The following is a 25,778-nucleotide window of genomic DNA, read 5'->3' as shown; positions in this document are numbered from 1 at the left end:
GGAACTGCTCCAGGAAAGCTGTTTCATTGTAGGAAGAGTTGTAGGCTGGTAAGTGTGTTACTGGTTCAAGTTCTTAAGACCCAAAATGTCGTTTTAAAAGCAGGCTGTTGTGCTCAGGGAGATGTAGGTGTGTGTATATCCGTGTATGTACCCGTGTGTGGGTCTGTAAGCTCTGCATGCTTATTTTAAGTAGTATGTGTGTGGGGGGTTAAGTATTTATTCTGTATATATATTTTTGGGCAGTGGTCCAAAGAGAATAATTGTTTATGTGGGAGTGCTAAAGGGGGAAACAGCAGAGAAATAAAAGTTAAAATTGAGAGATGTGTTTTCTTTACAAAGCCTGAGAAGCAGCAATAAGCACTATGAAGTGGGGATAAGTAATTAGATATTTTCTCCCTCTTTCTCTCTCTTCTCTTGAGTCATTTTTATTGACATCAGAAGCATAACTACAGAAATGTATTTTAAAAGTAGGTTGCTTTCAAGTGACGTCGCATCCTAAACAGATAAATTAAAAAAAATAGATGCAAAAAAAACCCCCTACAACGCGGACTATTAAATTCAGTCATCCCATTGGAAGGATTGCCTATCAAAGTACCCTAATTTCCATGTAAAAAGTTGGGGTTTTTTTAAACTTCTGATGCTTCAACAGTGCCTGAGACACCTGAGAATAAAGTTTTTATTCTCTCTGTCTCTCTAACTTTTTAACCATTAGGGATATTGATTCTACAGCTGTAACTTCTAAGCTATTCTACGTGGAAAATATCTCCCACTTTTTCTAGCCATTTTGAAACTGGGCAAATAGAAATGAAAATTTCTTTTTAGAGATTGAGCAGGTTTATGCACTTGTAAGATGAAGATGAGATCTGCTGAGTAGGAGGGGGCTGCTTTATCATGCAGGAGGATTTCTGGCTGTAACTGCCCTTCAAGTTTGAAGCACTCAAGGCTTTACCTTAACCTGAGTCAGCATTTTTTTCCCTATTTTCTTTGGTATCCATTTTACCTGAGGTCCTAGAGACACGCCACTGAAGTAAACAGATGATAAAGGGCATCAGAAATATGTTCAGTAGCCAAGTACACAGCTGGACCATTCTGAATTATTTAATCATTTACTTTTTCTCTCCAGTTACTCACTTCCCAAACTGCTTCTCTTTCTGAACTGTTTTTCTTCTCCTGCTTGGTTCATCGGAGACTACCATGGTCCAAGATGTCATGAGCTCACCCTTCCCCTCCACGTGCACGTTGTGATGATAGGATGCACCACGCTGTCCAGCTGCAGGAAGAGTGACTTCAGGCAGGACGACTGCAGTTTATGTGCAGATAAGCAATGGTGACCTGCAGTTGTGGGGAAGGAGATGGCAAATCAAAAGATATCTTAATCTGCTTTGTACAGAGTTAAGTAAAGATTTAGGTTAAGCTTTAGTATGCACCACGTCTGTTTTATGCCCCAAAATAGATCAGATGCTCTGTGTGGTTTCGTTGTTGAAATTATCCTTTATGACTGTAATTTTTTTAAAAAAAAAGGGGGGGGGGGGGGGGTGGAAATCAGAATCTACAAGCTAAGAAACCCCAGGAGCTGGAAAGATACGACCAGATAAGGTTGTTCTTATTTTCAGCAGAAATGAGTAGTCAGCTCATTAAGCGGGGGTGTGGGCTCGCTTGTATTCTGGCTCTGGCTGTCCGGGCATGGTGCTTGTGGCAAAGACACACACATTTAAAAATACATGGTCCGAGAAAATTTTGGGGAAATTCAGAGGGCTGACTATCATTCAGAGCTTAGGTTCTTTGAATCAAGCAGTGCCAACACAGACAGGACTATGTGTATGTTGAAGCACAGGCTTCGAATAGAAAAGATCTTGACGATTTGGAAATAATGTTAAAAAAAAAGAACAAACGGGATGTAATTGAAAAGCAGCAAATGAAAGGTGCAAAACGGCGGTTGTGCGCACCGAGAGTTGATCTGCGTGTGGGTCGGCAATACCATGTCCTTTAAAAAAGAGAGCAAGTCAGAGCCCTGTTGGGGTGTGCTTGGGTTGGCATGGACCTCCAAGACACAAGGCAGTTCTTCACCTTCGTCAGCAATATAGAATCATAGAATTACAGAATGGTTTGGGTTGGAAGGGACCTTAAAGACCATCTAGTTCCGACCCCCTGCCACAGTCAGGGACACCTTCCACTAGACCAGGTTGCTCCAAGCCCCATCCAGCCTGGCCTTCAACACTGCCAGGGAGGGGGCAGCCACAGCTTCTCTGGGCAACCTGGGCCAGTGTCTCACCACCCTCACAGCAAAGAATTTCTTCCTAATATCCAATCTAAATCTCCCCTCTTTCAGTTTAAAACCATTCCCCCTCGTCCTGTCACTACCTGCCCTTGTAAAAAGCCCCTCTCCAGCTTTCCTGTAGCCCCTTCAGGTACTGGAAGGTGCTAGAAGGTCTCCCATGAGCCTTCTCTTCTCCAGGCTGAAGAACCCCAACTCTCTCAGCCTGTCTCCATAGCAGAGGTGCTCCAGCCCTCTGAGCATCTTCGTGGCCTCCTCCGGACTCACTCCAACAGCTCCATGTCCTTCTTCTGTTGGGGCCCCAGAGCTGAATGCAGTACTCCAGGTAAACCAGGAATATGGGTCACCATATGACCCAGGTGATGTCTTCTGCTCACAGACGTTGTGGTAGGGCTTTGCATTAACATCACCAACTCATCATCTAGCAATTTGGGAGGGAGAGGGATGGTTTGTGTCGTTTTCATTGTTTTCTAGTCTTTATGCCTATGGACTCAACTTGAAACTGTGACTGAGATGAACCCTAAAGGCTCATAAATAGGAAAGCAAATGAAAAATAAGCCTGTTTTTTAATTCTTACGATTTTTAGATTGATTTAATTTGAGTCTGACTCATTCTTTCCTGTTTATGAGAGGCTGTATTGTACATCTCTAGAGTTCTCAAGTCCAGCTATGGTGCTGTGTACTTAAACCTTATAACAACATTTATTTTAGGATAAATATTAAAGGAACAAATCATGATACCACAGACTTTTTTTTTTTCCTTATTCATGCCTGATCTAAAACAATATCTTCTCTTCTTTTTGATGACTGGAGGGAATAAATGGGATTATTTTTGATGTGGCTTCTGCTCCAGTCATCAGTTTTGAATGTCCAAGGGAGAGCCTGTACAAGATGTGGCAGACTGCAGAAGTGTGTTCTCCTAGGTTTTTTTTGGTTTGCCTATGAAAATAGTAGGGTTGCTAACAGTAGATCACGTTACAGCTGCTGCAGCCATTGTTGTTGTTCTCTACTAGTGGACTCAGTTTGGGCCAACACCTACCTGTCTTTTCGGGGTCTGTCGCACAGACCAAACATCATCCAATTGTTCAGCTTGGGAGACATCATTCTGGTCTTTAGGAGGAAAAAAACTCTAATTTAGTGCATGGTCACATCCCCTTCCCAGAACTGAAGTGGTTCCACTAATCTGAAACGAAATAGTGAGAAAGAGCTTCCCAAGAGCTGAGCCCTCCACACACTTCGCCTGGATTAACTCATGTCAGTGGGGTGAAAAAAAGCATCTTTGAGCTTTTCTCTGCATAAAATTCTCTGTATTCATAAGGAACAGAGTCCTGAAAAATTGAAAGCCTCTCTGCAATCAGCGTTACACGTCAGTGCCGTTCTAGGTCCAAGATGACTCAGAACCAAGTTGTGAGTAACTAAGCCACACTTTGAAGCTATGGCTTTAGCAAGGGGGTGGGAGGACAAGAGGCAATGAAGGGGCTGTGATCCCCGGTCATGTGCCAGGAGAAGAGCTAGATGCCACCTTGACCTTCTGAGATATCTGGAGTCTCACTAGCACAGGGACAGCACTCATCTGATGTCCCTGCCCACATCAGTGGGGTTGGAAATAGATGATCTCGAAAGGTCCCTTCCAACCCAAACCATTCTGATTCTGTGATCTCTTTTTCTGCGTTTACGTGAACGTTTAAGTGTTAAGTTAATGCCTCAGTGTAGCATACAGTTGCTAAGGTAAGTTCCTGTCCTCTACTCCATTCCTTCTTCTTTCTTTACTGTCTCTTCAATTGCTGAAGAACCAGTACCACCAGGCTTTGCATGTTATGAGGGATTTGGGCCAACTGGCTAAATAATGAGTATTTTGGTAACACAGCTCTTAAATCTGATGTTGCTCTGCTGTAGTGAGAGCGTTCTCACCTTGCCTGCTGTGTTGTACTGAATCAAGCAACTTCAGCCAGACATGCTTGGTTATTACTGCAGGGGTGGAAAGCGAGACTTCATAGAATCATAGAATCATTTTGGTTTGAAAAGACCTTTAAGATCATCAAGTCCAACTGTTAATCTAGCACTGCCAAGTCAATACATTTTCCAGTATGGACATCAGGAATTGGCCCCTCACTACAAGAAAGACCTTGAGGTGCTGGAGCGAGTGCAGAGAAGGGCAACGAAGCTGGTGAAGGGTCTGGAGCACAAGTGTGATGAGGAGCGGCTGAGGGACCTGGGGTGTTTAGCCTGGAGAAAAGGAGGCTGAGGGGAGACCTTCTTGCTCTCTACAACTGCCTGAAAGGAGGGTGTAGCGAGGTGGGAGTCGGTCTCTTCTCCCAGGTAACAAGCAATAGGACGAGAGGAAATGGCCTCAAGTTGCACCAGGTTTAGGTTGGATATCAGGAGAAATTTCTTCACCAAAAGAATTGTCAAATGTTGGAACAGGCTACCCAGGGCAGTGGTGGAGTCCCCATCCCTGGAGGTATTTAAAAGCTGTGAAGATGTGGTGCTGAGGGACATGGGTTAGTGATGACCTTGGTAGTGCTGGGTTAACAGTTGGACTTGATGATCTTAAGGGTCTTTTCCAACCTAAATAATTCTGTGATTCTGTGACTCTGTAATCAAGGCAGCATTGGAGAAACACAAAGGAAAGGTTTGGGTTAAGGCATCTCTGAGACTACAGCTGCCCCCAGTTCAGAGTTTTAGCAGGGAGGTCCATGGACTAAATATTCATGGAGACTGAAATACATGTTCACCCAAAAGGTATCCTCTTCAGGTCATGGGTCATGTGTGCTGGCACAGGAATGTAGGGAAAGTTTCTCATCTTTCCAGCTGTACTGGGATAAAGAGGAGCATCAGATAAAGAGGAGCCTAATTATTGATGCTGATAATCTCACTCTTTGGGGTACAAGAATAAATTCCTAGATATTTTTGCAGTACAGTAGGACTTATGGCTGCAGAGAGTGAAGTGCAAATGCCATGTTTTCAAATACAGCTTTCCATGTCAGGATTTCACCATCAGAGTGCCTTAACTGAAAATATATATTTTCATATGCAAATGGTGATTTGGGACGTTTTAGTTAATGATATTTTGCCCAGAAAGCTTCCTTCTGAAAAAACAAATTTTAGGTCCTTTCTGAAGTAGAGCTCCTTTAAGCTGTCTTGTACATGACACCTAAAATCTATATTTTCTGAAAATGTATTTCTTCACAAGAATAACTTTGGCATAATAATAAATTTGGAATAATAATAAATTATTCACAACATTCAAGCACTATTCACACTATTAGTTAAAGAAAAAAGATGAAATGCAGAGGACTAACATGATTCACACACGCTGGCTGAGTTAGGACGAGTATTAGGATCCTGATTCCTGGTGCAGTTTTTATGATGCAGGAAAATAAAATTCATAGAAAAAATCCAAAACAAAACTGCTGCAACATCCATCGTGTCCATGAAGTTGCAGAATCTGCATTGCTACATTTCCCATAGTTGTACACATATTTTTTCCTATTTTTGGTAATTGAAAAAAATTGAGAGTTGTAAGAAGAGAATGTGAAGAAACTGAGCACAATTTACGATACAGGTAGCCACAAAGGTAGGGTTTTATAGTCATATTTTGTCAGATTGCTGCTGAATGATATCATGATGGTTCTCAGTATTTATTTCCACCTATTTCAAAACTTGCTCTGAGGTTTCTCATGCCTTGGAGGAATATAAACACAAACATGAGGCTTTATTTACAGGGTGACTTTCAACTTCAGACTGGGAGAACACGTGCACCTATTGCTGTAAGAAACAGCCTTGTAGCCCTATAAACATGTGATTTTTGCCATCCCTAACAGAAGGCCACAACCTTTGAGTTGACCCTGTGATAGTGTTATTATAACTGGGCTAATAAGAACTAATAAGAACTCTTTGCTGTATTTTGATAGATAGTTAAGAGTTAATTAGGCTAACAGCCTCCTGGCTCTGTGTGTGTGGTGTGTCCCTTTTGCAAATAATGAGATTTTGAGTGTAACACCACAGCCCATCACAGCACGCTTTCTAGCTAGGAAGATGAGATACAACAAAGCTGCCATCCCGTTTCAACTGGAGTGGTGCTGGCTGGCGTGGCAGGGTGGGATCACCATGGATGAAAGCCTGTTTTATCAGCCCATCTGTTACATATATCCTTAATTAGTGTAATTCCCATACAGTCATAACCAGGAGTTTCCCCATCCTTGCTGAAATTTCATGCACGTTTCAGAGGAGAGTTCCTCTTTCAACTCATAACATTGCAGGAGATCTCATAGATGCAGGGAAGCACAATTCACATCACCTTATGTCATCAAAAATGATTTAACCTGGGCGTTTGTGAACATTGATTTATGGCAGTGGGAGGACAAAGACATCCGCAGAGTCACCGTTGGCACTACCGGGCAGTTTGTGTCCCACGTTGTGGGATGGAAAGGCTCTACAACCTCAGTAACATCTTACTGGCCTCTTCCAACCCTGATTTGTGAGCTTGGTGAGGAGTGTGTCCAGTCAATACACGGCATTCAGTTCTGTTCTGCATCTGTGTCTAAAGATAATTTTCTCTTCTCTAAAACATAGGTCCTTTGATCTGATAGTCTGTAATCTAGGAGGACGAGGAGGGTGACCAAGCTGGTGAAGGGTCTGGAGGGTCTGACCTATGGGGAACGGCTGAGGGAGCTGGGGTGTTTAGCCTGGAGAAGAGGAGGCTCAGAGGTGACCTTAGTGCAGTCTACAACTACCTGAAGGGAGGTTGTAGTGGAGTGGGAGTCGGCCTCTTCTCCCAGGCAACTAGCAATAGGACAAGAGGACACAGCCTCAAGCTTCGCCAGGGGAGGTTCAGGTTGGACATTAGGAAGCATTTCTTTTTGGAAGGGATTATTAGCCATTGGAAGGGGCTGCCCAGGGAGGTGGTGGAGTCACCATGTCTGGAGGTGTTTAAGAAAAGCCTGGACATGGCACTTAGTGCCATGGTCTAGTTGCCATGGTGGTGTCAGGGCAACGGTTGGACTCGATGATCCCTGAGGTCTCTTCCAACCTGATTGATTCTGTGATTCTGTGACATTAGGAAGCATTTCTTCTCAGCAAGGGTCATTAGCCATTGGAAGGGGCTGCCCAGGGAGGTGGGGGAGTCACCATCTCTGGAGGGGTTTAAGAAAAGAGTGGACATGGCACTTAGTGCCATGGTCTAGTTGACATGGTGGTGTCAGGGCAATGGTTGGACTCGATGATCCCAGAGGTCTCTTCCAACCTGATTGCTTCTGTGATTCTGTGTAATCAAGAGTCGTGGTGTGCCTTAGAGTGTTCTTACAGCCCCATTTTATACAATTAGATGTTTACAGAACTGAATGCTTTGCTTATCTGTGCAAAGTAATTATAGGATAATAAAACTGACACACATGTGAACATAAAATGATGGGTAGCAGGTCAGAAAATAGTTGTCCCAATGGCAATACAACCCTTATATGTTTATGCTGTGGTTTACAGCAGCTTTACTCACTTTATTAGGCTAATGAATTATGTGTGTTTTACAAGGATCACTCTGTGGACAGAAACCAACTGTCTGGGCAGAAGACATCATCTGTCAGTAATTCCTTGTTTCAGTTTTTTAACATCAGGAATTGAAAAAAAATGTCATATAAAAATGGAACTACACAGGGAATTAGTTTAACTAGTTAAAGTAGTTTAATTTGCAAGAATGAACTCCTGGTGTCGGAAATTGTTGAGGACATTGAAGCAAATACCCTCAGTCTTTTGAAAAGAGAAATGAGATCCTTAATGGAGGTACAGCATCCAATTTGTCCAAATTTACTGCCTCCAGTAACCCAGCATTGTTGCTCAGGTCCGTTATGATGCAAATCCATTTTCCTCATTAGCTTGGACCAGACCCTGGATGCCAAATGAGGTGGATGATCGGAGGCAATTCAGATACCTGCTTTTCATCTGTATTTACTCTGGAAGCTCTTTATGTTTTCCCCAAACACGTTCTGCAAGCATCTCTCCTTGTAAAACAAGCCCACTGAGCCTCATCTCAACCCTTCAGAGAAATAGTGGTGGCTACTGAAATCGTGGTGCAATTTCTCTGCCGTAAATATCTTCAAGGGCATATGGTAAACTTTCCATCGTTTCTTTTTCTGCAGCTCTGGCTCTGCAGACAAGGTGTGCAGTTATTAATGACTAAAGCCTGGAGCACAGCTGGTTCTTTGATCACTTTTTCTTGCCTTCCTAAATAGCAATATTAGCGTGTCCCAATTGAGTTAAGTTTTTCTGCCAACTTACTAATGAATGTGATTAGGTTGAGACTGTGTGTAGCTTACCATCACCTGGCTTGATTTGTAATGTAGATCTCCAAAGTGCAGTATCTTTACACTGGCAGCTCTTTATATACAGGATCATTGCGTTCCTGAGCAAACAGCTGTAACTCGGCAGCACAGACACAGTTACATTGGGTGCCAGATCCATGGCATGAAAGCTGCCAAGCTTTCCTCTGTGGTGTTGCGTGCCTGAGGTCAGTGAGAAAGTAAAGTAATTATGCTCAGATTGCACTCTAATATTTGTGTGCTTGCTTACCTGGGTGTCTTGGAGTGAATTGTATTGTGCATACTCTTGTCTTGCAATTTTAGTGTGATTGAGTAGGGTTAAAACCCAACCCAACTCAATAACATCTCAGGTCAACTCCGCTCTACGTGAAACTCAGTAGGGATCCCGTTCTGTTTCTTGTAGGTTACTTGCACACATGGCAAAAAAAAATACCCTTGATTTGCATTATTTGGTTCCCTAATTGCCAAATGTCAGGAGCTGAATTAGCTAGAGTAACTGAAATCTCCTCAGAGGTCCCTCTGGGTCAGATGGAGGAGTATCAGAGGCACTAGCACCTCTTTTTATTGGAGATTAATGTATTAACTCCCTTCCTGGGCTCTCAAACCAACATCTCTCCTCATTTCTCAATTCCCTTTGCAGAGCAACAGGTATTCATTATGACAGGCTGATAATGGACAAGAATCTTCAAATGAGGCTTCGTATTTATTTACTTGTTGCTCCTACTTTTGACGTGGCCCTAGGCTTACTGTGTTTGTCCTCAGAAGAGGGAAAGAATAGGCACAGATGAGCTTACTGCAGAATGTAGTTACTCCCTAACCAGTAAGGAACAGAATAATTTAGAAAAGATGATCATGTACTTAATGACCGTGTTTTTTTTCTCAAACCAAGACCATAAAATTGTTATCCTCTAAAGAGCTCTAAAGTTGCCTGCTTAAAGTGGCTCAGCACATTAATGCTTCCCTCCTTCTAGTGCACTCACCTCCCTGTTCGCTACCACTGTTAGTTTATGGGTCCTGGTACTGTCTGGGTGTTGCTGTTCATACTGGGCTGGCAGGGAGTCTCAAGATCCTACCAAATTGCATCATTATCCTCAGTGATGAGGAAGGCAGAAGAGGAACCCAAGTCATTGCAGCATGGGTATGGCTGATTCTCTCATTAATAGATCTGACCGTTGGGTGGTCTGTGTATTTCTTGGGTCTGCCTATGACTTGGCTAAGGACATGCTGTGACCTTAGGAAGGCTTTTATGTTCTCGTTTTTAGGCCTGTTGCACACATACATCCTGTTCCTGGGTGTTCAGCAATGGCTGCTCTTTGCCTCAGTTTCCTTACTTATAAATTCACCTCTTTTACTAACACTGATACTCTATGGTGTGTGAGTAGACTTTCACCATTGATGAATTTGGGTCTTACTGAAACACCGAACAACTTCCTTGATTAGCCAGATATTGTCACATCCAGATTTTCAAGTCAGGCAATAAAGTATATGCAAATGAACTAGGATCTATGTTCATTTACTCCATCTGATGTGTTTCAGGGCCATATCTTTGACAGCACTGGGTACAGGATTAAAAAGGAGAAAGGAGGGTTAAGGGATGAACTTGACGTTGACTGGGATAGAGAGATTTAATGCTCTGCAACAGGTTTCTGGGGTAATGGTGTCTTATTTCCTACTGTAAAATGGAAGTGGTTTGGCATGTGAAGAAAGCAGGGCTGTCCATGGAACTGCATTTCCCAAATACTTGCAAGGGCAGGAGGCTGTGGGATGTTACCATCCTACAACTGGTGGTTGGACTGGGCCTCCTGGCAGTTTCATAGAATCATAGAATGGTTTTGGTTGGAACAGACCTTTAAGAATATCAAGTCCAACCGCTAACCCAGCACTGACAAGCCCACCACTAAACCATGTCCCTCAGTGCCACATCTACACTTCCTTTAAATCCCTCCAGGGATGGTGACTCCACCACGTCCCTGGTAGAGGCCTGGTCCAATGCTTGACAACCCTTTCTGTGAAGAAATTGTTCCTCATATCTAATCTAAACCTCCCCTGGCACAACTTGAGGCCGTTTCCTTTAGTCGTATCACTTGTTACCTGGCAGAAGAGACTAAGACTTGCCTTGCTACAACCTCCTTTCAGGTAGTTGTAAAGAGCGAGAAGGTCTCCCCTCAGCCTCCTTTTCTCCAGGCTAAACACCCCCAGGTCCCTCAGACGCGCCTCATCACACTTGTGCTCCAGACCCTTCACCACCTTCGTTGCCCTTCTCTGGACTTGCTCCAGCACCTCAAGGTCTTTCTTGTAGTGAGGGGCCCAAAACTGAACCCAGGATTTGAGGTGCGGCCTCACCAATGTCGAGTCCAGGGGTTACGATGCCTAAGTTAGATGTCTGTAGCAGGACATCTAAACTTGGCCCTACGTGCTCCTGAAGGCAGCATCTCCATCAAGCCCCAATACTCCGGGGCATCCCTGGGTGGGCCATGGAGTTATGATCTCTTGGTTTGGTTTTTGTTTGCCCTGATGTGTATTCTGGAGTAACCCCTGATGTAACTGATTGGCTGTGCCCTCGTCTGCACACCAGAGGCTAATCAGTCAGTTGGATGATAATGAAAGATCGCACCATCTGTCTGCTTATTTAATGGAGTGTCAGCACACAGCAAATAGGAAGTAATTGGATTGACAGACACCGAGCCAGTTATTAGACTGTTTTCTATCTGATTGGGAAAAGCAGAGGAGCAGAGAGGTGTAGCAAAGCTAATCTGATCGTGTCTGTTGTAAGCGCACACAATCTGCCACACCAATTCACGGGCTTTGACACCGCTGGCTGATTGGGGTCGGTCCTCTCTGCCGTCCGCTCCAAAGCCATCCTTGCATTCGTATTACAAATCATTATAATGCAATCTAATAAAAAACAGTTTGCATAAAGATGGTGCCCATTTATAAAGCTGTCACCACGGCTACTCTATTAATAAAGCCATTTTAAAGATTTATAGTCAGCATATGTTACTTTTTACAGGGGCCAGATTGAGAGCTGTGGGGTTTGAGCACGAGGAACGTGCCAGCAGATCAGATTTAAAAATAATATGAATAATAAGTTAATTTTTACAGAGCTGTTGTGCTCAGGAGAGAATGTGAAGTTGAGGTGGGGGTGGGTATCAGTACATTTTAGTGCTGGTCAACAAACTGAATGTAATGTGGCATTAAAGGAAATAGGATTTAATCATGTGAAAAGCTAAACTTGGTGAACTTCATATTTCAGATCACTTTGTGTAATAGGATGGCATAATATGATGGTTCTGTTAACATCTTTATCGCTACATGATGCTGAAGTGTTTTATAGGCTTTTAATGAAACCCCACAATGTTTCTATGTGATAGGCAGGAATTCATTTAGAATTGACTGTCCAGCTTGTTTAAAATTATAACGCTTTTTAGGCAAGGCTGCATGTATCACAGAATCACAGAATCAATCAGGTTGGAAGAGCCCTCTGGGATCATCAAGTCCAACCGTTGCCCTGACACCACCCTGTCAGCTAGATCATGGCACTAAGTGCCATGTCCAGTCTTTTCTTAAACACATCCAGAGATGGTGACTCCACCACCTCCCTGGGCAGCCCCTTCCAATGGCTAATGACCCTTGCTGAGAAGAAATGCTTCCTAATGTCCAACCTGAACCTCCCCTGGTGAAGCTTGAGGCTGTGTCCTCTTGTCCTATCGCTAGCTGCCCGGGAGAAGAGGCCGACTCCCACTTCACTACAACCTCCCTTCAGGTAGTTGTAGACTGCACTAAGGTCACCTCTGAGCCTCCTCTTCTCCGAAGAGAAGTATTTTCCACTGTGCACAGTACCGACCACATCAGTAGTAGTGAAATCGTGTTACCTGCTGTAGTTTCATGGACGAAGCGATGGGATCCTACAGGTTTGACTTCGTCTCATGGTCAGAGCTGGGCAGAAAGTGCCTCTAAGCGTACACGTGCCCTGGGTTCACGTAAAATAAATACATCGCAGAACTTCTATATAGAGAGAGATTGATTGACCGTGGGTAGTACATTTATCTTGTGGCTTCTGCGGGATTGGATTTAAATTACAAATGGATCGACAGTGGGTAATTTAGTTCAGTGGTCATTTTGGATTATCATCTCCATCATGAAGTAATCTTGTAACTTTAAGGCAGCTGGCAGGCTTTGCTCAGCGTCGGTCTGGTTTTGGGCTAGAGGCTTATGGTTTCAGGGGCCAGAGTGGGGAGATGTGGTGGTGCAGCTTCGGAAGAGCAAAGGTGTGGCTGATTATAGGAGCTGTGTTTGTTCCGTTCTGTATAAACTTAAAACACACAAATTTGTTTTTTTCTTTTTTAAGTGGCAAATGATAAAGTAGTAGCTCATCAAAGCTGTGTTTCAGGCTAAAGGTGAAACATGTTGGCCGTGGCTGCTGAGCTGCACGTCACAGCTCTGCTGTCCCCATTCGCCGGAGGTGCAGCGTTTTACATTTTCCTCTTACCTGGACGTGCACAGTTGGGGCTTGTTGGCATCTTAATGATACCGTACCCTTCTGCAGTTTTGAGGATCTCTTGCTTTGCAAACATTCATTGCTTGTGGCAGTAATGGGGAAACTGAGGCTCTTTATAGAATCATAGAATTGTTTTGGTTGGAAAGGACCTTTAAGATCATCAAGTCCAAGCTCTAACCCAGCACTGCCAAGCTCACCACTAACCCATGTCCCTCAGCACCACATCTACAAGGCTTTTAAATCCCTCCAGGGATGGGGACTCCACCACTGCCCTGGGCAGCCTGTTCCAATGCTTGACAACCCTTTCCATGAAGAAATTATCCCTGATCTCCAATCTAAACCTCCCCTAGCACAACTTGAGGCCGTTGCCTCTCGTCCTGTCACTTATTACCTCGGAGAGAGACCGACCCCCACCTCACTGCACCCTCCTTTCAGGTAGTTGTAGAGAGCGAGAAGGTCTCCCCTCAGCCTCCTTTTGTCCAGACTAAACAATCCCCAAAAGTTCCTCAATAAATTAGGAAGAGACAAAAACACTTGACCACAGGTTTCCTGCTTCCAGGTTGACATTGTAAAGAACCTGTACCTGCTCAAAAAGATTAAAAGGAGGTTCATAGTGTATAGGGAATAAAGCTACTTTATATGTGCTCTCAAAATGAACTCAGAGGCCTCATAGTGTAGTTAGGAGTCCGTAGGGGATGAGCAGAATAAAAGTGGAAGTCAGCTCTCAAAAGCACCCATGTAGGTTGGGCTGGTAGGAGACTGCATTACACGCTGGTGTGTGTAGCTATACGTGTGCAGACACACACTCAGCTCCACCGAAATGCAGCCTCGTGGAGGGAGCAAACATAACCCACTGCTCACCACGGACATCTGAAGAGGTTTTTGTCTCGGTGCTGCTGGATGAAAACCCGTCTCTTAACAAGTATGCTGCGGAGGGTCTTTAGGATCAGAACAAAGCTCTAGTTTTTCAGGTTTGATCTAAAAGACCTCTGCGAAGATGTGGAGCAAACTGAATTCGTCTGCCATAGGGGTATGAAAGGTCAATGCCTAGGGACGGCTCTTGGAAGGAGCCTCAAACAGTACGTTGCTTTTACATCCCATACTATACTATATATACTGAAGCCACCGTTCTCCGCTTTACTCTGAGGTGCTCTCAGGGAGAATCACAGAATCAATGAGGTTGGAAGAGACCTCTGGGATCATCGAGTCCAACCTTTGACTTTACACCACTGTGTCAACTAGACCATGGCACTAAGTGCCACATCTAGTCTTTTCCAGAAGGTGTGAGTTTATAGATTTCTCTGATGAGATGTATACCTTGTAGGGTAAATAAATCGCTCCAAAGCCCCAGATCCCTCCAGTATTTTTATGGCCTGGGAGTTCGGAAGGCAATGAAGAGGCCAAACAGCAGCTGCATTTTGGTTGTAGAAGACAGGCAAGTCTTCTCTTTACTCAGTGTTTGTTAGCAAACATTGCCTTCTCATGCATGTTAAATGCTTCTAATGCTTAAAATGTGCTCTTTGGGGTGTGCTTTAGGTTGGTGCTGAGAGTCACGTCAGAGTTCAGCCACGTCCCAGCCATGTTTTCACCCATAGTTAGGATTCTTGCTTGCTGTTTATTGCAAATAATCAAAATGTCAAGCAGTCATTCTGTCTCAGTAATAAAAAATGATGCAGTGCAAAGCAAACTAGAGCGATGTTACTGATCACTTTTTAAGCCTCATCGCAGAGAGGCAGCATGAGTGGAAAAATGATATGGAAATCAGATCAAGGACCATCAGCATCAGGACAAGGTGAGGTGAGGACTGACAGTGAATCCCATATCTGGGTGTACATTTGCACCAACCAAGTGACGATGACTTAGTGCCTACCAACCGCATGTTTCTGGCCCTTTCTGGATGCCAGCTAAGCCATGGGTCACGCTGTACTTCCAGGTCACAACAGGCATAAGGACACATCCAATCACTTACCACGGCTCAGCTGATAAGCCCTAACTCAACCTTGGAGATCATCTCTCCATACCACAGAGATGCCACCTTGGTCTAAAGTGGACCAGTTGCATCGTGTACAAAGCTCCTTGGGAGGGGGGTAAATCCCCAAAACCTCCACCAGCCACTGCAGCCGCAGCTCCAGCTTGTGTTACTTTCCCTGTAGCACTCGTGATTCATATTTCGGATGTGTCTGCATTAACAGAATGAGCTGGTGTGATTCATGCTTGAGTTACTCTTCTTTTACTGCCTTCAAAGAGAAGCAGCTGTACTGTGTGAGCTCCTTGTGGGTCTTCCAGACGTACTAATGCAGATTTGTGGTGCTGCTAATTGCTCTGTTTCATCTGCAGAAAGGGAAATAACATCTTTGCAAGAACGGTGTCTAGAGACAGAACAGGAATAAAGTTAGATTTTCGCTGCTGTAAATTCAGAGGCCAATGGATTGGTTTGTAACTCTGCAGACTAATACCTTTACAAATTTACAACTAGGCTCAAAATCTACTCAGTTTCTATTTCTTAAGTAACATAGCCGCATTCCAATGATCTGTACAGTATATTTGCCCATGTTTTGCCCAGGACTGTGATGTTGATACACATTTCGTAGCCTTCATTTCACAGTAATGACTCTGAGTGATGCCTTTTTGTTCCTTTTGAAACTCAATTTCTCAGAGTGGGTCACAAAACTCCGGGCTGCTCCTCTTTCAGATTTACCACTTGTGGAAAAATCACACGTGGCTTTTAGCTGAGGTTTGGCAGCAGATGGAAATGCAGCCACTTCGGCTCAGAAAGGGTTATTAGACATTGGAAGGGGCTGCCCAGGGAGGTGGTGGAGTCACCATCTCTAGAGGTGTTTAAGAAAAGCCTGGACATGGCACTTAGTGCCATGGTCTAGTTGCCATGGTGGTGTCAGGGCAATGGTTGGACTCAATGATCCCAGAGGTTTCTTCCAACCTGGTTGATTCTGGGATTCTTGAAGCTCACTCCTACCCTCGCAAGAGATAAGATAGAGACCGCAAGAGGCGAGCATCAGTCCAACCACCTCACCAGAAACCTTCTGTTGGGTGGGCTTTTGCTAATGTTTTGTGATGCATGAATGACCTTGTGCCGACTTCGTCAAGGAAATCATTACTCCTGCAGATGAGATTTACCTCTGAAAAGATGAAAATGAAAAGCGAGGAAGAGGCTTTGCGACGGTGCACCCACATCACCTCGACTCATCTGGATTGGAGCAGAAGGATGTTTTCATTCCTGCCAGTGCTGGTGGGTGTTAATGAAGATGTTCAGCTACAACAGCAACCCCAAAAGCAAAGAAAGCAGTTTTGAGGCCATGAGAAGGAGTGAAAATGCGGGGTGCTGCTCAAATTGCACAGTTGGAAAGGGTGTAATGATCACGTTAAAATTTGCCTCCCAGGTTCGACCTCCTCAACAAATCCACTGTGGTTCTGCTGCTGCTGCTCATGGTTCTCACTTGAGAGAGGCATTTGAGCTGTAGGGTATGAGATACACTTTTCTATACATTAGGAAGCTTTAGATCTAATTAATTCTGTCTCTACATCTTGTGGTCCAAGTACTAGCCAATATTCCCCTCTGGAGACATCGGAAGAAATTGCACCTGGTCTGTCCTGAGATAGTTGAACTAAGTCAGAAAGTTGTGTTCTTCAGTTGATAGGTGAGCATTAAATAAGCAGTATTTTTAGCACAAGACGATAGCTTAATTACAATTTAATTTTTTTCTGAGTATGTGTGGTGTTTGTAGCATCTCAGAGGCAACAAAATACTTATTTTTATATTTCACCTGCATGGGAAGGAGGTATTCCTTACCTTAGTCTCATGGATGAGCAGATAGAACATGGAAATAAATTCTTTAAAGCTCATATTTTTTAGCTACTGTTAAAAAAAGTTCTGGACTCTTTCATCTTCCAGCACTAAAGCTATGGGGACATCCTCAGAAGCTTTTACACTAACCAAAAGAGCTATATCAAGCAGTCAAGCTTTTTTTTGATTGGGGATTTCTGTCTGTATAGAGGAGGGACTGAAGTAATGGGGACTGACAGTGTAATCTGGCCATTTGCCTGAAACAGCCCCTCAAACTCAGCTTGGTGTTGCGGTCACCAATCTGGCTGGTACTGCCAGTAACTTCTGTTAAGCTGAAACCTTAATATTTTAGTGAAAAATGCCCAAAGCTTGGTGTTTTCTATTACCAGTAGTCATTTTCCATAGTCATTACCTTCCTGGATATTTTCTATGTTATATAATATTTCAAAATAGCAGAAAATTAATGCTTTTTGTCAGATATTTGGTGGTTTTTTTCTGGTTTTGCTAAGATTTTAAATGCACTTAGCGCAGCTAAATCTCCATTGAGTGTCCCAGAGCTGTTTACACTTTTTTATGATAATTATAATTTTAATCACATTTTGGGTCACCTAGAGAAGAGCTTAAACCTTTATTCCTGCTGTTGTCCCCAGCATACAGCTCCCTTTAGACTTACTTCGTACAGAAGCAGCTATTATCTTGCATATAGCCACGATATTTATCAGCAGTGTGCTCCTCAGTGAAATATCAATCCCAGAGTAGCTGATAATGTAACCAAAATTATTCTCTCTAGTCAAGCTTTTATGCAAAATAGCGTGCTTTCTGTTACCTGTGTGATTGGTCTTCAGTAACAAATGATCTCTGATCTATGTGCCGCCGTGAATTTTTTAATTTAATTTTATTTATTGGATTCCGTACATGTGTAATGGTCAATGCCTTTTGGTACGGGAGCATCAGTAGGTCTCACTTTGGCAGAGAAGAGAGGAGTTAGAGGATGGACTAGGCTGCGGGATGGATGAGAACAGGTTTTATTCCAACTAGATCATTATGTGAGCTGAGTGTACTGAAATAATTGCTCAAGAGCAGTGGTACAAGTTTGGTTGCACGTAGTTGTTGAACTCACTTCTTTGCCTGGCAGTGTTATCGCAAGGGTGGTAAATTAGGAATCAGAGCTGTACCTTGTTGGTTATCAAAGAGCTTGGCAGAAGAACATCGTCTTTGGATGTCCCTTCTGTTGACCCTCTCCCAAAATGCCCGCTGTTGAGGTGGGAAGGCTTTCTGGGTGGGTAATGGACAATCTGGGATCTTCCAGATGTCTCTCTTGGTTTGAATGTGCCTTTAAAACTTCAGGAACATGTAGTCTTGGATATTTTATCTCTAATTTCCTTGAGTCTGAACAACTCGTTTGGTATTTGCCGTTCTGTTGGTAATGAGTATCCAGTTCAAAGGATTTCTGATGTTCCCTTAATATTTCGTTGCTTTGTGTAAGCTCACCGAAGGGTTCATTCCAGGTGCTTGGATGTTTTATGACTAAGATAGAGGGAAAAGAACAGTTAAGGATCATACAAAAATGAAACACGCTGAAATGTAAATTTGAACTGAATGTCTGTAAAAATTTTCTTAATAAGGTTTTGGATTTTTTTTTTTTGCTGTCATTCATTTGTTTGAGGAGGGAATTTCAGATAATATTATCATCATCATTAAGAAAAGGAGTAGTTGATGTTATGCACTTTCAATGACGTGCCTTCAGTTTCATTTAATGATATTTTCAAAGACATCTGATAACAAGAAGACAGAAGAAAGCCTAGGGAAGGTGAGAGTTGTAGGTTTCTAAATCAATCCATATAGCGTTTTTAAGTTTTATGGTTTTTATTACACACTTCCAGCCTAGGTAAGCCAGTCCTCGTAGCCAATTAAGCTGTGAGTTAGAATGAATTAAATTTTCTGAAATGGTTTGCCTTTTTTTTCTTTTTTTAATCCAAATGACTGTCATTTACAAAAAGATACTTCATTTTACTGAAAGTGCTTTTTAGTCTAAGGGGAATGCTTAATTGCAGCCGCAAATCACCTCAAATGCTTTCATAGGAGGATAAAACAAGTTAAAAATTGTTCATCATTTTGAAAATGTGGGTTCTGAATTCAGGATAAGATGCGGATTTCTATTTTTTTTTCCCGTCTGCTCTCTTCAAGAGCTCCATCCTGGCCAGACATCTCATAAGTGTCCTTCAGAGCAGTAACATCCACAGAATCAATAAGGTTTGAAGAGCCCTCTGGGATCATCGAGTCCAACCGTTGCCCTGACACCACCATGTCAACTAGACCATGGCACTAAGTGCCATGTCCAGGCTTTTCTTAAACACCTCCAGAGATGGTGACTCCACCACCTCCCTGGGCAGCCCGTTCCAATGTCTAATGACCCTTTCTGAGAAGAAAGATGACAATCCCTACAAACCTTTTTAGGATTTCAGGCAATTCCCAGGACTATCTACAGTGACCATCATCCAAAATCTGGTGACACACCTCACTCTGTATTTTTATTCAGAGAAAGCATTTTTGCGTTATGCAGGTCTGACATACACAGCGGTTACGTTAAATAAGTGTAATTGCTCAGTGTTAGGGGAGTTTTCCATCCTGAATGTGCCACATGGCTCCTGCTCTCGCATTTAGAAAATACACCCCACGGCATGTTAACCTTTATAGGTTTTTCTTCAGTTTTTATGTGCCGGTGAGAGATGATTTTAAATGCAGTTGTTGATACTGTTTGAGAAACCCTACTAAATTACAACTCGATGGTTCTTTTTCAAGTAGAATGATGGGAGCAAATGGAAAGTGAATCAAAGCTGTTCCTCCAAGGCCTTCTTTATGGCCCATTTTTACAGTGAGCTATATCTCAAATTTCACTCTTTGGAGAGTAAAAAGAAAATAGCAGGGTATAAAAAGGCTCAGTGACACAGCCCTTCACCATCGCAATGTTTTTTAATTGAGGTGTTTTTTTGTTATTTGGTTTTACGCACATGTGGGTACATCAAAAACCCATTTAAAGAATCATGCCCAGCCCTTCCCTGGTGCTCCACTTTATTCAAATGCCAAAAAGTTTTCTCCACTTTGATTTTTACACGTTTTATATAAGTGTGTCGTTGACCAAAATGTGATTTCTTATCATGTACTCCGGTTCACACACAGACATAAATGTTGATCTCTGGGATAGCCATGGGTCAAATTGCTTTTTTGACATCTTAATGGTTACATGGATAGCTTCTATGAGTAAAATGGGAACATTTTTGGAAAGGACCCTTAGAATATTTTTTGTAGATGCTGTTGAACATTCTTTTCTTTATAAAGACTGAATTATGTTTGAATAAGTTAACCAGCAGTATTGGAAATTTAAATAAATAAATAGCACAGTGTGTGACTGTAAATGTATGTGTATGTGTCTGCCAAGCAGAAAATAGAGAATATCTGTTAGGTCTTTAACGCCACCCAATACTTCCCATTCCGAAAAGCTCATTTTCAGTTTCTTGTGTTTTGGCTGGTCTTTCGTTGCTACTGGTGCTAGATTTTTTTTTAGAAAAATGTGACTAAAATGCTTGTTCTTTCTGAGAATTAAAAGAAGAAATGCATTGTTCATGTTGGCAAATTCTGGTGACCTTTTGTTTGGCTGGGAATTTGCATCTTCACATTTCTCAGTGAGAACTGTTGTGTAAAGGGTGTGCCTTTTGCCATTCCCCTCAAAATACACCAAAATTTGGCTTAGTTATACACCTTTGAAGAACCGCAGTGCTCGCACTCTCATAAGAGGCCTCTAGTTCGTAGCAGCTGAAGTTCCTGATGGGCACGATTCTGCCCATAGCTAACCAGGACCAAGGCCAGGGCAAGGACCTTGCAAAGGTCCCAGTTCCTGAGCCAAGGACTGCCTGCCCTCGCAGGGTTTTTTGGGCTCCAGCTGCTTGGAGGAGAATGCTTCCTGATGTAAGTAAGTGCCAAGAGGAGAGGAGAAACGTAGGATGAATGAGTGGGATTGGGAACCAAGGAAAATAAGAGAACTGGTGGCTGAATTCCCCCAAACAGAAGTCATATAAAGAAACGAGGAGGCACAAAGGATGACATTTGGAAGCAGTGCTGACAGCCCCATAGGACTTTGTGGCAGAAGTGTCTCACTTGGTGTCACAGTGATTCACACAGATGACAATTGACTGCTGGGGCATGTTACTCCAGTCACACGGCAGAGAGTCGCAAAGTCCCAACGCTGTGATATTTGCTGTCCGAATACTGACCGTCCTGTTCGTAGGACAAGGATCTGCTGATGAGAGCAATCACAGAATCACAGAATCACAGAATATTAGGGATTGGAAGGGACCTTGAAAGATCATCTAGTCCAATCCCCCTGCCGGAGCAGGATTGCCTAGATCATATCACACAGGAACGCGTCCAGGCGGGTTTTGAATGTCTCCAGAGAAGGAGACTCCACAACCTCTCTGGGCAGCCTGTTCCAGTGTTCGGTCACCCTCACCGTAAAGAAGTTTTTCCTCATATTTATGTGGAACCTCCTGTGTTCCAGCTTGCACCCATGTTCCACCTTGCACAGCAATAGTGTGCCATTGTGTAATTAGAAGTTATACCTCAACGCCATGCACAGCAGGCCAAATTAAGGTGACACTTGCTTTTCCAAACTTGTCAGTGTTTGACTTTGCATCCTTCATTCTCTTAAGAAATACATAAAATTAGTGTTCTTCATTAGATCAATCTCTTCTTAATGGCATTCTGAATAATCCTCCCAATACAAAACACGTAGGGTTCATCACTGTTGCAATGTAACATGCTAGAAGGATTCTTGGTGCAAATCTGCCGTACATCTGTATCTGGAGCCTTGTGATGCTTGCTTGGGTGCCCCAGTTGTGTGCTCAATGGTGTTTCCCTCTTGGTGGGATGAAGGTTGGAACTGCACAGTGGCTGCCTTGAGTGCTTCATTTGCAGAGCAGATGTGGGGCCTCCAGCAGTTAGGACTCATCCTGGCTGGTGAAGACATGGTGAGGTCATCCTTGAACCACAGCAGATCATAGCAAATTGTACCCCAGTTGTCCTTCTTTTAGGCTGTGCTAAGTGGTAAAGTACTTGTACCATTAGAGTATCAAACTTATGAACTCTTAGGGTTGTTCTCTACTGTAAGAGGTGCTCTGACATCCATACTGCCTCTTTCTTTACGTTTTCTCTACTTCCATTTCCTCTGGTAGAGATATTTTGATTAATGAAGACTTCAGAAATTGCCTATTTTTCATTACCATTATCATTTAGTCAACCTATTCTTGAACATTCAAACTTAAGGCCTCTCATCCATATCCTCTAGTCCTCCATGCCATGCACAGCTTCATTCTTAATAACTTTTTCCTGATACCGAGTTTAAATCTACTTTCCTGAGCTCTTGACCATTTGTTCTTTATCCCAAGTGTTGCTGAGCACTCATAAAATCCCCTCTTGCAGAGTCATTGCTATCTAGCTGCTTTTTCATAATCTATGGTTACTTTATGGTTTGTATCAAGTAAAATAGGGATACATTTTTGATCCTTACCAGTATTAAGCGAAGCACTGTTGTCTTATTTATGCCAAGAAATTAAAGCGTATTAGAACATGTCAACCACCAGGACTCAGTTCTCTAATCGAGGTAAACTTTGCTGGAGATTAAGGTCTGTAGGAGAGATCTGAAATGGTGATTAATGCCAGGTACTGAGAATCAAAAATTCTTGATTATACCTGGCGCTAGCACTGACCTTTCCTACAGCCTCGCACAAGCAATTTAGTCTCCGATATAGGAAACACTTTAGAAACACCATCAAGCTATTGTGGGATAAGGAGTTGCTGTAGGTCAGCACATCTGAGCTCTAGTAGTTTGCTACTGGCTTGTACGTGGCCATTCTCCCTCTAAAAGTTTTCTTCCATTTCTGTCGATTTAGCCATTTTTAAGTATGTGCAGGATTTTTAAAGTGTTTAAAAGCTGGTCCCTTCGCTTCACTGGAAGTTGCTCGTTTCAAATTCAAGCTGCTCTGCCTCTCCTTTCCCATCTGAAAGAGGTGTGATGGTATTTGGCTGCATGGTGCAGGTATTTTAAGAGTTACTTCACATCTTTTTGTGAGTTCTGTGCATCAAAAGTGCTGTGTAAATAAGCTTATAAAGGAAGGGTGGCAAATGTATTGGCAGTCATGAAAAGACACGGTAAGTTAGTTTAATACGGTCCCATCAACCTTGACAACGTTCCCTTAAGGACGCCAGCAGTTGTCACTCGAAGCTGGTGACATTAGGTCTATTATTTCAGAGATGAGCTTGGTGGTGGTCTCTCTGCTCTCTTCCCGGATGACTCCGCTGTTTCCCTGTTTGATAAAGCCGATTCACATTATCGATCTGTGAAAGCCAGGGAGGAAAACTGCCATCCTTTGCACTTCTCTCCATGCAGCATCTCTCTTTGGAGAGGCAATCTTCAAACTTAACTGCGAATGGGTCCCCCTGCAGAAGCAATAGCTGCATCAGCCCAAATGTGTCACTCCAGACTGATGGAGTCAACGCCGCAGAGGCTTTAGGGAGCAAATTGTTGAGATTTGAAAGAAATCATGCTACTAAAATTGACAGGAGCTCCTCAGTCAGTCCTCTGAAGGGAAGCTGCTTCCTCTGGAGTGCTGAACGTGGAGGTAGAAAATTATGGACAATTAAGCAGACCTTGTTGAAGTGTTTGGGAAAATCATTAGTGGTGAAGCATCTCTAATAAATGCTAACCACGCTTAGAGATGTCTCAATTGCAAAAAAAAAGAGTCTTTCCTAGTGAAGAAGAGGTGGCTTTCAGGGTGTTGCTATGTATGTTGGGAGATCCAAGGTCAAACACTTGCTTCTGCTGCTGCTGTGTAAAACAAAGATAAAAACAATCCCACATACAGAATCACACAGAATCAATCAGGTTGGAAGAGCCCTCTGGGATCATCGAGTCCAACCATTGCCCTGACACCACCATGTCAACTAGACCATGGCACTAAGTGCCATGTCCAGGCTTTTCTTAAACACCTCCAGAGATGGTGACTCCACCACCCAGCCCATCCAGGAGTGAAATTAAAATATAAAAGATTGCAAGGCACTCACGTGCATCAATGAAGAGGGCTGCGTAAACACCATACACATTTCTCCCTTTTGGACAGAATATCTCAATCCATTATGACTCCTGATACTCAAATCCTAATTATTTTGATGCAGACAGTTTTGAAAGGAAGAATAATTTCTAGAAAAAACTCCTGTGTTAAACAGATGGCATCACTGAGATGAAGATATTTTGCAGGAGGAGATGGCCAACATTCTGTGTTAAAATATTCCCAGAATCAGCATGCTGTTCTGCGTACGCAGGAATGGAATTTTAGGATGAAACAATAACGTGTAATAAAAATATAGCATAATACAGATATACATGATGCAGTATGATATCAGCATAATATATATGCATTGTTTTTTTCCAACGGTATCTCTAGACTTTAAGCTGCAATATCCTGCTGTTCAATTCAGAGATGGGGAACCCACCTGTGGGAATCGAGTGACCAACACCAGAAGGAAGTTTGCCTTTTCTAAGGGATTTCTGGCATCCTGATTTTTTATGGGGGCTTTATTTTTAAAAAGAGGTCTTTCCAGTATGTGTCAAATAGGGCAGTCAGTGATTTTTGGACAAATAAATTGGACAAATAAACACTAATCATGCCCAGGTTGTGGATTTTCACCGATTCCCCATTTTGTCTGTTCTTCTCCAGCCGTTGAGTCTTTGTCCGTTCTTCTCCAGCCGTTCACTCTTTGTCTCACTAGCTGTTGCCATTTAAGGTATTTTTTTTTTGAAGGCTACCTTATAGACATTTTCTACTCTTCGTGCTTCATGTCGGCACAGTCCGTAGTCATTCCCCCATGGCTACTGCTTGGCTCTGAGATGTGGGAATGGCAAAGGCAATACTAACACGTTTAGAGTAACTACATGGTTTAACTACATTGCATTCTTCCCCTTCTGTTTTCCAGATTTATCCAGGAGATAGAGCACGCCATGGAGCTTGGCCCAACCAAGCAGTGTCCGCTCCGTGAGTTCCTCACCATGTACATCAAGAACATCTTCCTCAATCAGGTCCTGGCTGAGATCAATAAAGAGATCGAAGGTGTCACGAAGGCATCTGATCCCCTGAAAATATTGGCTAATGTGGATACCATGAAGATCCTCGGTGTGCAGCGGCCTCTTCTGCAGGTAGGAGCTGAGTGAACTGCCAATACATCCCTTACTGTCCATGTCTAGCCATGACCTGATTATATATCCAATGAGGAAAGACGTGGACCCACTCAAGGGGGTCCAGAGGAGGCCACAAAGAAGATAATCAGAGGGCTGGAGCACCTCTTCTATGAGCACAGGCTGAGAGAGTTGGGGTTGTTTAGCGTAGAGAAGAGAAGGCTCTGGAGAGACCTTCTAGCAGCCTTCCAGTACCTGAAGGGGCTACAGGAAAGATAGGGAGGGACTGCTTATTAGGGAGTGCAGTGATAGGATGAGGGGGAACGGTTTTAAATTGAAAGAGGGGAGATTTAGGTTAGATATTAGGAAGAAATTCCTGACTGTGAGGGTGGTGAGACACTGGCCCAGGTTGCCCAGAGAAGCTGTGGCTTCCCCCTCCCTGGCAGTGTTCAAGGCCAGATTGGATGGGGCTTGGAGCAACCTGTTCTAGTGAAAGGTGTCCCTGCCTGTGGCAGGGGGTTGGAACTAGATGATCCCTTCCAACCCAAACCATTCTCTGGTTCTATGACCCACAAAACTTGTCTCAACATTGAGTCTGTAACTGTGACCTATTCCGTTGTCACTACTAGGATAGTCTTTCCTCTTCCAGTCTCTGTATGCAGGTAG

The 25,778-nt window shown here is 43.2% G+C and overlaps 1 protein-coding gene across 1 annotated transcript in view; it reads left to right on the top strand.

The window, feature by feature from the left end:
- The window catches only part of EXOC4 (exocyst complex component 4), a 481,536-nt gene that overhangs the window by 330,287 nt on the left and 125,471 nt on the right, over nt 1-25,778 (top strand). The window contains exon 11 of the mRNA XM_068401273.1: nt 24,914-25,133. Within this exon, the coding sequence (XP_068257374.1) occupies nt 24,914-25,133 (220 nt within the window). The remainder of the gene's footprint in view (nt 1-24,913; nt 25,134-25,778) is intronic.

Source organism: Nyctibius grandis, chromosome 5 (assembly GCF_013368605.1).
Source record: "Nyctibius grandis isolate bNycGra1 chromosome 5, bNycGra1.pri, whole genome shotgun sequence".
Classification (NCBI taxonomy): Eukaryota; Metazoa; Chordata; class Aves; order Nyctibiiformes; family Nyctibiidae; genus Nyctibius; species Nyctibius grandis.
This window is presented reverse-complemented; position numbering and strand designations above follow the sequence as displayed.